This window comes from Phascolarctos cinereus, unplaced genomic scaffold (genome assembly GCF_003287225.1).
Source record: "Phascolarctos cinereus isolate Bilbo 61053 unplaced genomic scaffold, phaCin_HiC Scaffold_2;HRSCAF=192, whole genome shotgun sequence".
Lineage (NCBI taxonomy): Eukaryota > Metazoa > Chordata > Mammalia > Diprotodontia > Phascolarctidae > Phascolarctos > Phascolarctos cinereus.
Window position 1 is genome coordinate 229734602 of NW_027555625.1, and position 14845 is coordinate 229749446.

At 46.6% G+C, this 14845-nt stretch overlaps 1 protein-coding gene across 1 annotated transcript in view; it reads right to left on the reverse strand.

The window, feature by feature from the left end:
- The window catches only part of SULF2 (sulfatase 2), a 138992-nt gene that overhangs the window by 22539 nt on the left and 101608 nt on the right, over positions 1-14845 (reverse strand). Inside the window, exons 6-9 of the mRNA XM_020984167.2 lie at positions 11976-12126; positions 9207-9382; positions 6016-6144; positions 3731-3787 (exon numbers count right to left, since the gene is read on the reverse strand). Of these exons, the coding sequence (XP_020839826.1) occupies positions 3731-3787; positions 6016-6144; positions 9207-9382; positions 11976-12126 (513 nt within the window). The remainder of the gene's footprint in view (positions 1-3730; positions 3788-6015; positions 6145-9206; positions 9383-11975; positions 12127-14845) is intronic.

Consider the following 14845-nt stretch of genomic DNA (forward strand, 5'->3'; position numbering starts at 1 on the left):
CCCCAAAGCAGATCGCTAATTCCTCCAGAAGCCTTTCAACAATCAGCACCTCCACTTCCTGTCCTCTTCCTCTCTTCTTAACTTTACCATCCGGCTTCCAGTCTCATCCAGCTACAACTGCTCTCTCCAGAGTTACCAATGATCTCATAATGATCAGATTGAATAGCCTTTTTCTCAGTCCTCATCCTCTTTGGCCTCTCTGTAGCCTCTGACACTGTCAAACACCCTCTTCTCCTTGATACTTTCTTCTCTCTAGGTTTTGGGGACTCTCCCTTCTCCTGGTTCTCCTCCTCCTAGCTATCTGAGCACTCCTACTCAGTCTCCTTTGCTGGACCTTCATCCAGGGCATGCCCACTAACTGGATGTTCCCCAAAGCTGTGTGCTAGACCTTCTTCTCTTCTTTCCCAATGATATTTCACTTTATAACCTCAATTGAATCCTGTGGATTCACTTATCATCCCTGTGCTGATGACCTCTCTCCTCACCTTTCGTCTTGCTTGCATGTCCAAATGCCTATTAGACATCTTGAAGAACGTGAAAGTCCCACAGACACCTGAAACTAACACGTCCAATAATGCATTTCCTTTTCCCTTAAACCCTCCCTTCTTTCTAATTTTCCTCTTACTATTAAGAGTACCACCATCCTCCTAGTTAGCTAGGCTGGAAGCCTAGGCATCATCCTAACTCCTCACTCTCTCTCCCCCCTGTTCCCCAGTGTACAATCATTTGTCAACCTCTGACATCTCTGCCACTGTAACATCTCTCCCATATGCCTCCTTCTCTGCGCTGACACTGCCCCACCCTGGTGTAGGCCCTCATCAGGCCGCATCCAGACAACTGCAGTAGCCTGCTGGATGGTCTTCCTGCTTCAGCCCAACTTCCATTCGGTTGTCTAAATGATCTTCCTAAGTGAAAGTCTGACCAGGTCACTCCTCCTCTCCCCTGATTCAACAAACTCTAGTAACTTCTCATTATCTCCAGGATCAGAAAGGAAATTCTCTGTTTGGCTTTTAAAGCCCTTCACAGCCTGGCCCTCTCTTTTCTAAGTCTTCTTACACGGGTCTCCTTGCTGTTCCCTTGCTGGCTGTCCCCCTTTGCCTAGAATCTCTTCCTCATTTCCATTTCCTAGTTTCCCTAGCTTCCTTCAAGTCTCAGCTTGGCCATTTTTTGTGCGTCCCCAGTACTCAGTACAGTGCCTGGCACATAGTACTTCATAGATGCTAGCTGACTGACTACTGAGTGTCCAGCGTCCCTCTGCTTTGGGAGCTTCTGGCTTATTTCAGCGCTCAATGGCCATTGGTGATGTGAAGAGTAAATTGCTTGTTGTCAAAGAAGCCTTTGAAAACACCATGGAAAGAAGGAAAACACGATCCACCTTCTTCTCTCCTCTCACCACCAACGGTCCTTGCACCTCCATGCTTATCACTGATGCCCCAGGTTTTGGCAGAATCCCCCCGACCCTAAGCTCTGCTAGCATGGTCCTCCAAATGCCTCAGAACATCAGACCCTACCCCCCTGCTGCCCTACACCCACCCCTCTTCCTACTTTCCTGTCTTTTTCAGTGGTGACGAACAAGCATTGTTTAAGCGCTAAGCACCTTACAAATATCTCTTATAATCCTCACGTCAACCCTGTGAGGTAAGTACTGTTATTGTCACCATTCTACAGCTGAGGAAACTGAGGCAAACAGAGGTTAAGTGACTTGCTCAGGGTCACACAGCCAGTAAGTGTCTGAGGTAGGTCTTCCTGACTCCAGGGCTAGTGCTCTATCCATTGTGCCTCCCCCCCATCAAGGGCAACATCCTTCTTTTGTCCACCATTAGCCCAGTTTGTGAGTATTTAGTATAATTAGCCCACTATCACCATTATAATGGTGTTTCTCTTTGTCTACTTTAATGCCATACACTATGGAATTTGTCCCCCTCTCTAATCTCAATTTCTAATTAGTTCTGGGAACAGTAATCAATTCCATGCTACCACTGCTAGAGTGCATGTCAGCCAATCACCCTACAACTCCCCTCAGCAGCCCCTCGCTGTGGGAAATCTCCTTTACACCTTGACCACAGCACCTTTTCCTTGGCTACCACTACTTTTGTTGTCTTCCCTTTAGAATAAAAGCTTCTTGTGATGGGGAGGGTCTTACTTTTTGTATTTTATCCTGGTACTTCTGTGCCTGACACATCCTAAGTACTCAATATACCATTCATTCATTCCTCTCACTCCTCAGTCCAATCAGTTGCCATTTCATCTCAATATCTCTCCTATAAACCCACTTCTCACACCCCTAACACTCTGGTTTGGGCCTCTCCACCTCTCACCTGGACTCTTCAAAAGCCTCCTAACTGATCTCCCTGGATCCCTCTCCAATCCATTTTCCACATAGCCAAACTGATTTTTTTTTTTGAGACTCAGTCTCCCTATCTTGCCCAGGCTACAAGTACAGTAGTCACTCATGGACCTGATCCCAAAGCTTTAACTTTCTCCATTTTTCTGACCTGGCCAGTTGGCCCCTTCTTAGGCAGCCTGGTTCCCCTGGTTGCCAGGGTCCCACCATCTTGGTGCCAGACCTGGTCCAGAAACCTGCTCGGTGCTGGCCCTACTACTGATCAGAACTCCAGAACTCAAGTGATCCACCAGAGGACCAGGCCAAACACCAGCCAACTTGATATTCTTAAAGCACAGATCTGGTTATATCACTTTATGGTCAACTCTATCGCCTTTATAACAAAACATAAACTTCTCTGTTTGCTACTTATAGTTATTTATGATCTGGCTGCTGGTTTGTTTTTCTGAGCTGATTTATGCACCCCACACTCCAGTCAAAATAGGTTGAATAGGGGCGGTTACGTGGCACAGTGCATAGAGCACTGGCCCTGCAGTCAGAAGGACCTGAGTTCAAATCCGGCCTCAGACACTTGACACTTACTAGCTGTGTGACCCTGGGCAAATCACTTAACCCCATGGCCTAGCAAAAACAAAAAACTAAAACAAAACAGGCCGAATGGCTATTCCACACACACACGACATTCCATCTTTTACCTTCATGCTTTGTACAGGCCACCCCCCTGGAATGCCATTCCTCTTTACCGCCATCTTTTCTGAAAACCCTAGCTCCCTTCAAGGCTCAGCTTAAGTACATTCTCCTTCAAGAGGCCTTCAGCCATTTCCTCAGCTGTTAGTAACACACCTTGCCACCAATCACTGTGCATTTATTTTGCATTTACTGTATTCATCTACCAACGTGTTGTGTGCTGCTCCCACCAAAGAGAACTAAGCATTGGAAGGGTTGGGACCATCTCACATTTGTATTTGGATCTGCACACAGTAGATACTTAATTAACTCTTGTTACTTGCTTTCCTTCCAGTCACAAAAGAGAAAGTGCCCTTATTCCTTATAAAAGCTATCCCTCTATACCTATGCCTTCATCTCAGAGACTGAAGACACATTAGAGAAAAAAGATGAGCACCAGGGCATGTCTCCTCCTCCTAGAAGCTGTCCCTGAGCTTCCTGGTCAATAAGGACCTTGCTCAGACAGATTCAGTCCTCAATGCACTTATGTAATATTGTGTGATATAACTGTTCTCCTCCTAAACTGGAAGCTTTATGAGGGCAGGGCCCATGTTTTATCTCAACTTTGTATCTCCCCTGGCACAAGGCTCTGTAGACATTCTGCCCTTAATAGTTTCATGACGGTCTACAGTTAGTTTCTTTAAAAGACTTCCTTCTTACCCTCTCTCCACCAGGAATGAGTCTCTCCAGACCTTTATCTTCTTTTTCAAGTGGAACCTAGGGAAAACACACAGCTCAGTTTTCAACACAAGCACAGAGCCCATCCCCTCCAGAGCCTATGGGGTCAGCTGGCCTTGGATCTGCCAACCCAGTGGTGCTAGCCGTCGCAGAGAATAGGAACATGCTATCTGCAGGGCCAAGGGTCCTCCTGGAATCTCGTCTAGGGCCGGATGGGACGTTTGCAGTGATTTAATACAAAACCTTCACGTTATAGCTAGGGAAGCTAAAGAAAGCCTCCCTGCTGCCACACAGGTAATAAGAGGCAGAACTGGGCATCGGACTCAGGGCCTCTGGCTTCCTCTGTGACACCAGCCACCTTTTATGACATTTGTTTTATGATGTGATAAATGCACCATAGCTCTGATGGTCTTCCGTTGTCCTTACTGATCTTTGACCTGAAGTCACCTAAAGGAAGTAAGCCCATCCCCTGCTTTCCAGCTCTTCTTTATGTGGTGGTGTTCCCCATCAGAAGGCAAGCCTCTTGAGGGCAGGCACTGTCTTGCTGGCTTGAATTTGCTTAGCACAGTGCCCGGCACTTGATAATGCTTTAACATTTTCATCCCTATATGAAACTGAAGCCTCATAAAGGAAAATCATTTGCCCAAGGTCACAGAAGGAGCCCATATCAGACTAAAGCCCAAGCTGCCTCTGCGTTCTCTGCAATAGGCTCCTTGAAGAGTGATCTTTCTTCCTATTCCTTCCTCTTGAAATTATCTCCAAGGAGGTCAAGGGAAGACCCAACATGGGGCGGCATCTACTCCAGACATTGACAGCAGGCTGTTAAATGGAGCCTATTTCTTAGGGATCCAGCTAAGAGAAGATGTGAACTTCAGGAAGGGGATGAGGGGACCTGTTGGTGCCCCCACCTTTTCTCCCTTCGTGTCTAGAGGATCTGGACAGCTAACAGTCCTGGGCAAGTGAGGTCTGACCAGCTTCTGGTGCTCCAGGCAGCAGCTTAGATTGGACAGTACAAGATTTAAGGCTACAGTTACATGATAGCCCACGAGATGTCACTATCGCCTTGCAGAAAATCTAGTATTTTCATAGCTTGGTGAGTGAGGCAGATAGAATATAATAAGCAGGATCGCAGAACTCTTAAAACTGGGAAGAAACACTAGAGGACATGAGCTCTAGGGGTTCTGCACCTTGTTTGTGTCATGGACCCCTATGGCAGTCTAGTGGAGCCTCTGGACCCCCTCTCAGAACATAATGTTTTTAATAATTAAATGATAAATTTTAGTTAGAGGTTAGAGAAAATAAAGATTAAATAACCCCCCAGAGAAATTCATGGACACCAAGGTGATCTGGTCCAACCCCCTCATCTTGCAGATGGTGAAACTGAGGTCAAATGAGGCAGTGTGACTTACAGGATCATGGCTCATTGGGTCCTAGATTTAGTCCTTTTTACAGATGAAGAAACTGAGGTACATGCATAGTAAGTAGTAAGGCTGGGTTTTGAAGCCAGGTCCTCTGACTCCAAACCCTGTACTTTTCAGTGAACCACTTGCCCAAGGTTAGAAAGCTAGTGAAATGGAAGATCTGGGATTTGATCCCAGGTCTTTCTTCTGATTCCACAACCAGAGCTGCTTCCACTATTCCCTACTACTTCTCTAGTATCCTCATTTTAAACATGAGGAAAATTGAGGCTTAGAAATGTCAAGTGGCCAAGGTTACACAGAGAAGGTCAGAGCTGGGGCTCAAACTCGTTTAACTTTAAGACCATTGTCTTTGCGCTTATGCTGCGTTAACCCTAGCTGTAAGGCCAGGAGAGAAGTACAGACTACCTTAGACCATTTCTGCTGCACTGCCTAGTCTTTCTGCCTAATGGCCAGGTTACCTTCTCTCCAGCTTAGAATCTTCACAGTTTTCCCCTTTCTCATCTCTATCCAAAGCCTCACCATCCTTCTAGACTTAAGACCCATGTTCTTCATGGAGCTTATCTGGAATACAGAGGTCTCTTTTGGATCACAGAGATCTCTTCATAGCCCTTATCTAATCTGTACCATGCATCTGGGGATTTGCTTAGCTACTGTTTGGGAGGACTGTTGTATGTGGATGTGCGCTGTTTCACCTGCCAACCTACAGGCTCCACGAGGGCAAGGTCTGTGTGGTGTGTTGGGTCGTAGCCCCTTTCCTGGACTGACTGAGCAGATGGGTGGGCACAAATGGGACCGAGGAACATGTCCTCTCTTTCTTCCCCCTTCTCAACTCCCAGATACTCTTACCTATTGACTGGCCTTCCGGTATCCAGAAGTTTGAGAATAGACTTGCCATCCATGTCAGAAGGGATGTCCAGGCCTGCAATGTCCAGGATAGTTGGCGCCAGGTCAATGTTCAGGACAATATGGGGATTTCTACACAAAAGACAGTGGGGGAAAGAGTTCATCTCAGTTTCTGCTGAGTCCTGCCTCTGGGAACCCAGCTCCTGAAGAGGTTCCTATTAAACACACCAGAGCCCCACTGGTCAGCCTCAGCCCACACTCTCCTCACCATGGCTCCTGTTAGAGCCTTTTAGAATCCAAGTTTCAGAGGATGCAGGAAGAAATTGGGAGAATGAAGCCCTTCTCTTGCTGCTGGGCCTCCACGCCACTTCTTGCACTCTCTTTGTGATACTTCCTTATTTCCCCCTTCCCCATGCTTTGCAGCATTCCTTTGTGTGCTGCCTTCACCCATTAGAGTGTAAGCTCCTTGAGGGCAGAGACTATTTTGTTTCCTTAAATTTTTATCTCTAGCACTCAGCACATAGTAATCACTTGATAAAGACCGACTGATCTATCACCCATCCATCCATCTCTCTAAATATCTATCTGTATCTGTGTATTCATCCATCCTTAGGGAACCAGGGAAGACTGGAAGGCAGCTGGAACTTCATCCCAACCTGAAATCTGTGGGGTTTGGGGGGAAGGGGCAGTAGATGACTGGATGGGGAAGATTCATGCCTCAGTAAGTTGTCACTGTGGTTGTTCCTGCAGATCTGAATCCCCCATCATGCAAAAGGGCCGTGAAGTTTCTCCACTGTCCCTTGAGACTTGCACACAGTCTCAAGTAGATCATGGAGCAACAGATCTTAGAACTGGAAGAAACAGGTCCCTTATTTTACAGATCCAAAAGTCACATCTCTGAAAGGAGAAGCTGATTTGGAATCACAGGCTCTGGAACTGAAAGAGATCTCAAAGATCATAGGATTAAAGATTTAAAGCTAGAAGGGACCTTGGAGACCAGAGAATCCACTCTCTCCCTCTATTTCCTGACATTTTACCCATAAGGAAACTGGCACAGAGAAGTTATGTGACTCATCCAGGGTCACACCACTAGTAAGTGTCTGAAGTGGGATCTGAACCTACGTCCTGCTGGCTCCAGGTCCAGCGTCCTATCCACGCTATGTGCCCCTCTAGATCATTTAGTCTAATTAATCTCCTCATTTTACATCAGAGTTAAGTGACTTTCAGTAATAATTAGCAGAGCTGGGAGATGAATTCTAGACTCTGACGCCAAATCCAGTGTCCTTGCTACTGTGCCCAGTTACATGGCGGATCTATGGGACAGCCATGACTGGTCCATGTGCTCTCATCACTAACAGGCCAACCTCATGGGGAACGGTTTAGGAGAAGAAACACGTAGGGAAGAGGGGACCATCTTTGGCGAGGAATGTTTTAGATCCTGTTCTTTGGATGACATATGAAATTAGCCAAAAGAATCAATGGGCATCAATTTTGGATTGATCCAGCCTCACTATTTTTAGTGGGCTCTTCTCGCAGCACTCGTGCTTTTGTCCCTCATTCCAAATACATGGCCTGCGAACCCATCTCCTTGTATGAGCATGCATATCCTTGACAGGGTTTTTAAAATTCCTCCTCTGCCATTGTTGCTCACATGTTGCTGCCCTACTCAAGTCTACCACAGGCCTTTCTTCTTCCTCTTGGGTCACTGTGTTCCGTGACTCACAGAGAGTTTTGGTGTTTAAAAGAAAAAAAATTCTGCTGCCAGGGAATAATCTTGAGATCACTGAAAGCAACACAAGATTCTCCAAATATGATCTAGCTCAATCCTTTCCTCATCAATTCTGACCCCTCCTTACCGTTAATCTGAAGTGTATGTAGTAGTATGTAGTAGTAATAGAAGTAATATGCAGTACATGTAAATATACTTTGCGGTGGGTTTTTTGTCCAACTGCATATTGTTACCTGGCTAATACTTTTTTCATCCACTTTGGTTTCACCTGTGGATGGTTAGGAGCATTTTCAACTGAAGAGGTTTTGTAAGGCTTCAGGGCTAGATTAGTGCCGTAAGTATGATCTGAAAATAGAACTACATAAACTCACTACTGACAGGGAGTCTTTCTCTTATTATATCCTCAATGACACAGGAAATAGCTTAGATGATTTTTATTTTTCACAGAGGAGGAAATTTGGGTCCAGACAAGGAAGGGGACTTGCTGAAGGTCACACAGGTAGTATCTCACAGAGCAAGCCATTCAAACCTACATCCTCTCATTTGGCATCTAGTCAGTGCTCTTTCCATGACATCAAGCTGGGAAGTGATTGGCCTAAGGCCTCATGACTAGTTAGTGGCAAAAGGCTGAGATCAGAAGCCAGGTGTCCCGATTTTTAGTCTCTTACTCTACTGCATTAGCTTTTCATATTTTAATCTAGCTGTGTCTTTAGGAGACTCCCGATTCTCTATTTCTGCATCCTATATTCAGCACTCATTTAGAAGAAACCTTAGTTGTGCATGTGTGTGTTCAGCTCATTATAGACATCAGTCCCAAAGCACAGCTTAATGGTGAATATTTGCATATCGAAAATCCCAGGAGTCCAGCCACATAATTTCCCAGGTGATCAAAGTTACTCTGATCATTATAAGTCCTTTTACACTTCCTCCATCCCAGACAGAGCACTTCCCAGGAGGAACATGTCACCTTGAAGGTTAGCTGAAGGAGAGCTATTCACTGTGGGCCATGGGAGCCCTGCTGCCCAAACACCCCTACAAGAGAAAAGGCTGAGAGGAGACAGCTTCCTGTTTCCTGATCTCTGTAGATGGCTGGCTATTTCTTCCAAGGTGGCAAGACTATTATCTGACAATGACCAGGCCCTAAATAGATAGAGCTCTGTTCTGATAGAGCAGAGAAGTCATGGAGCATCCCCATCCATGAGCATTGGGCAGATGTCCCCATGTAGCTAGATGCTAGCCCCTAAGGAGGGTTAAGAGATTCTGAGATTTGGGCCTTCACTTCAATGACATGAGACACATGGGACTGAGTCTCATGTAGCATTTGGGGAGAAAGAAGACCCGCATTCCAGCCATGTATATCATGTTCCCGAAATGGTTCTTTCTAATGCTGGCATTGGACTGGGCTTAACATTGTCCCTAGACAACTTCGTACCCCTTCCCCAGAGCAAGAAAGGAGTGGACTTACAAAGATCCTGCTTCCACGTTGGGGCCTCTTATGTAGAAAGGGACTCTGATGTCAAACTCATAGGGCATGGATTTCCCTTTCACCAGACCAAACTGGCCAATGTGGTAGCCGTGGTCAGCAGTGTAAACAATGTAGGTGTTGTCCAGCTCGCCTGTCTCGACCAGCATGTTGTAAATCTGAAACAACAGAAATGAATGAGGCCATGTGGTCTCAGCACGAGGAACTGCATAGAGTGTGCATATGACCAACTCTCTACCTGCCCATATACATCCTTATTCAATTACTAACAATGAGAACAAGTAGCATGTACATAGCGCTTTACATGTGTTAACTCATTCGATCTTCACCTGGGAGATGGGCGCTATTATTATCCCCATTTTACAGATGGGGAAACCGAGGCCCAGAGAGGTTAAGTGACTTATCCATGGTCACACAGATAGGGTGTGTCTGAGGCAGGATTTGTACTCAAATCTTTCTGCAGAACAATAGATATGTTCTATCTATTGTGACCATCCTCATCCCCCACCCCCACGCCAGCACACTTATACAGGGCTATACTGATTTACGAAGTCCTTTTCTTATAACAAATCTGTGAGTCAAGTAGTAAAAGGTTACTGCTGAGAAATTTTACAGATGAGAAACTGGAGGTCCAGAGAGACTAGGCGACTAAGAAGCAGTCAGCAGAAGAAATGGGATTCAAACCCAGGTTCCCGCATGCAAACTCTGCAAGACTCAAGGAAGACTTGCCCAGAGTCACATACATGGCTAATAAGTTCTTTGCCTCCAAATTCAGGGCTCTCCCCACCGCATACGAGTCTTCCCCTGGGTTTCTGAAGTGACTTCTCTCTCCTCTAGCATCTTGTCTGTACCTCTCTTATGTGCATTTCTACTCTACTCCGTATCTGTGTGCACAAGGAAAAGTCCCTGACTGGACTATAACCTCCTTGAGAGCAGGGCCTCTTAGTCATGTCTGCAGTTCTCCCAGTGGTTAGATAACATGGGAGCTCACATATAGTCAGTGGTCACTCAAAGGAGCAGTGAAGATCTATCCGCTCTTTGGTCAGATACTAAGAATCAACCTTGAAGATGGAACTGTGGATTTGGAATCAGCAGGCTTGAGTTCGAATTCTGCCTCAGCCAAAGCACTTTCCTCACGATCATTCTGAGAAGTTGGTCAGGTGAGTGTCATGATTCCTAGGATCTCAGGGTCCCAGGCTCATAGGGTACAAGCTGGGAGGGGGCTCAGAGGCCACCTAGCCCAGCCCCCTCCTTTTACTGATGAGTAGAACGAAGGGCTTGGACTGGGTGTTCTCCGAGGCCCCCCCCCCCAGCTTGTACACTATGAGCCTGGGACCCCATGGTTAGTTCTTGAATTCTCTTTCCTCTTCCTTGGCATTGGTTTTCCTGATGGGATATGATGAGATGCACATTGAGATAGGGAAAATGAGGAAACACAAAACCTTGTGCTAGACCTCCAACACGCCAAGTCCTCACAACTGATCAGCCACTGGCTTAGAGTGCCTTGTCCCATACACACCCACGAGTGCTCACTACACTTGGGCCCATATGGTCCCACTCAGAGATCCCAACCTCCTCGTCTTTCATAAGCTTGGAGAGGATGAGGCACTTGGCCCGGGTCACACAGCCAGCTCTGCCAGAACAAGGATGAAAGGTCTCAGCTTCTCTCCTTTCCTGTTGCACCTTCAGGTTGAGATTCATTTTGTCCCTTCCTCTCTGGGTGCTTCTGTCTCTCTCATTCTTTTTTCCTCTCTTTTCTTCCCCTTCCCTCTCTCCCTTTCTCCTTCTTCCACTCTCTCTGTTCTCTTGTTGTGTTCCTTCCGTAAATATTCTCATTCATTCTCTCTTTCTCACACATGTGGGCACAGAGGAAGCCACTGGGAAAAGAGAGGTAAAGTAAAGGTAAGAGGCTTACATGGAGAGCCTTGAAAACCAAGCCAGCCTGGGTTCTGAGAACCCCAGCTGCTATTTGTTGCAGGATTTCCCGGAGGCTCTGGCTGCCACAGTGCATGGTGGGAGCAAATAAACCACAGACCTCAAGTAATCCCATTGTTAAATGGCTACTGGTTGAATTCTCCAAATCCGGTCTGGCTGGTTTGGGATCTTAAAACAATTCTCAGGCGGCTTAGAAACTGTTTTGGGCTGGGATGAGTGTGAGTGAGGACATCGTGCCTCTGAAGCCACGGGCTCTCCTTCTCTCGTTTGGAATCTTGCAGATATACGGCGTAGCAGATAGAATGTCGGGCATGGAGTCAGAAAGACTCATCTTCCTGAGTTCAGATCTGGCCCCACTTACTAGCTGGGTGACTCTGGGGCAAGTCACTTAACCTTGTTTGCCTCAGTTTCCTCATCTGTAAAATGAGCTGGAGAAGGAAATAGCAAACCACTCCAGTATCTTTGCTAAGAAAACCCCAAATGGGGGTCATGAAGAGTCAGACACAACTCAATGACCACAACCACCACCACCACCTTGTCAAGGGTGCTTTCCTTCCTTGGATAGGATGGCAGTGGGTGCTGGGCTGTGTCTGCTGGGAGGTGGATTTATTATTATTATTATCATCATTGTTATTATTCATCCTCCATTCTGCTTTCTTCGCCAGCCAACGATGCCTCAGACCAGTGGCTTTAGAAGCCATCGGATGGCAGAAGTGTTTGGCTTGGCAAAGGAAAAGAAAGGGGAATCCAAGAGAGGGGGCATCCGTGTGCCAAGGAGGTGAGGTGAAGGGTGGTGGTGTGGCAGGGCCTGCTTACCGTCTCCATCGAATCATCCACAGACATGAGGGTCTGCAGGCGCTTTCTCTGCAGCATGTTGGTAAATTCCATGTGGATGGGCTTCATCGGTCCCGTGTACCTCATGATCCAATGCTTGTCAGGGTTAGGTGCGTAATTATAGCTTGGAGTGCTGGGGGAGATGATAAACAGAGAGCAGAGTGGTCAAGCCAACAGATTATGGTGATGGACTAGTCACTCAAAACAGATCTCCTGGAGTTGTAGAATGCCAGAGTTGGAAGAAGCCTTAGGATGTGGAATGTCAGAGGTAAAAGAGGCCTCAGAAAAGGGGAGACAGTCAGGGGACCTGGGTTCAAATCTCTGGTCTTCCACTTATTACCTGAGTGTTTGTTACCTGCATGACTGACTTGGACAAGTCCCTTAACCTTCCTAAAACTCGGTTTCCTCATTTGTAAAAGAAGAGGGCTAGAAGAGGTGACTTCTGAAGTCCCCTACCAGCTTAGTATATGATCATGTTGAATGTCAGAGTTGGGAGGGACCTTAGGACATTGAATATTACAGCTGGGAGAGATCTCAGACATCACAGACTTAGAGCTGGCGGCATCTTGGAGAGCGCTGCGTCCAACTCCTTCATTTTACAGATGAAGAAACTGAGGCCCAGAGAGGTTATGACTTGACTAGAATCACAGAGTGTTTTGAGACTACATGTGAACTTGGGTCTTCCTGACTTAACTGACACTCTGGACATGGGTTTTAATTCTTGTTACTAACTTCTTGAGTCTGGCGTTCTAACCACTGAACCACCCAGCTGCCTCTCGAGATCATCTAGACCCAGAGTTCTTAACCTTTTTTTTTGTTGGTTTAGTCCCTTCCCTTCCCCTACTACCCCAGGCAGTTTGGGGAAGCCCATGTATCCCTTCTCAGAATGTTTTTAAATGCATAAAATACAGGAGGTTACAAAGAAAACCAATTCCATTGAAATAGTTACTCAAATATTAAAAGGTCCAAAGTCACAGACCCCGGGTTAAGAATCCCGGACAGAGACCAAGCCCTCATTTTATATATGAGAAAGCCAAGGCGCAGAGAAGACTTGCTAAAGTGATGTTGCTAGTTCATGGTCTAGTTCTGGTGGGACTAGAATCCAGCTGTCCTGATTCCTGATCCCAAGCTCTTCCCCTTATATTAAGCTGCCCCAGATTAGAGACCACGGTCCCCATATGTTCATTGTTGGGCCAGTGCTATTCTCTGTACCCTAGAAGGAAATGACTCCTATCTTGGCAGACAGTATCATCCAATCATTCAATGTTCAACAAACACTGAACCCCGACTACAACTGCCCTTACATTCTCCTCCCTTCCCTGCCCACCATGGCTCCAATGGCTTACACTCTGCTGGCAGGTCTGACCATGTCACTCCCCTCCTCAGTAGACTTCACTGGCTCCCCATTACCTCCAGAACTAAAAATAAAACCCTCTATTTGGCTCTGAAAGTCCTTCAGCACCTTTTCTCCTCTGACACTGCTGCAGGCCCTCATCACTATTGCAATGGCATGCTGCTAGGTGGCTCAGTAGATACAGCACTAGGCCTGGAGGCAGGAAGACCTAGGTTCAAATCTGACCTCTGACATTTACTAGCTTTGTGACCCTAGGAAAGTCACTTAACCTCTGTCTGCCTCAATTTCTTCAACTATAAAATGGGGATAATAATAGTACCTACCTCCCAGGGTGGTTGTGGGGATCAAATGAGATATTTGTTCAATACTTTTTATGGTGCCTGAACCTTTCCTCTCACTGCCCTTCTTCCCATTCCTTCCTCCTTGTGCCTTCTGAGATTGCCTTGCATCTGTACTCTGTTTTTTTTTGTTTTGCTTTTTGGTGAGGCAATCAGGGTTAAGTGACTTGCCCAGGATCACACAGCTAGTAAGTGTCAAGTGTCTGAGGCCAGATTTGAACTCAGGTCCTCCTGACTCTAAGGCCAGAGCTTTATCCACTGTGCCATCTATCTGCCCCCTACATCTGTACTTTGTATATCCCTGTAGACATTTTTTTGCATTGTCGTCTCCCCCCATTAGAACATGAGTTCCTCGAGGGCAGGAACCAAGGTTTTTGCCTTTCTTTGTATCCCCAGCTCTTAGCACAGTGCCTGGTACAGGGCAAGTTTTTTTTAACATATGTTTGTTTCTCCAATTTAAAGTCCAGTGACAGATTGTGTGTCTATCATTGTGGACCCATCTACTTAAACGTGTGGAAGCTGGCTTGTTACTGATGTTGGCAACCAATAGATGAGTTTTTTGGGGCCCAGCAGCTCGTGAAGACCATCCAATAAGATATGAGTCTGCTCTGGTGGTGAAGAAGCCCACACTCTTACAAAATTACAGCTGCTAAGAGTGGATGAGAGGAGTACAAAGTGCTCTGAGATCAGAGTTGTCATGTGGGGGGAGGCTTCATGGATAGGAGGGTCCTTGGAGGGCGGGACTAAAGGATAGGTCAGACGTCAGGGGAAGGGGAGGGTGGGGGGAGAGAAGACAGATACATTCCATGTCTCCAGGATGATTATCTTTCAAAGGCTGACCCCAGGAACAAGAACTCACAGCCCGCTGATAAGAGTGAAGGGATGGCCATTGCCCTCAGGGTCCCACTTCGTAGGATGCACCACCTGATCTGGGACCCCATGGATGGGTTTTAACCAGTTACAGCTTGGGCCTCAGTTTGTCCAGCTTCCTTCAAGATTCAAGAGATCTCTTCTGGTCCCCACAGTGGCTTTCAGATTACAATCCATCTACTTGGTAGAGACCTTACACGTTCCTAGAGGTTCACCCTGGACGTCTCCCGAGTTAAAAGGTAATCTCCTGAAGGGTAGGGACTGTGTTTTGGTCTTTGTATCGCCTGGCA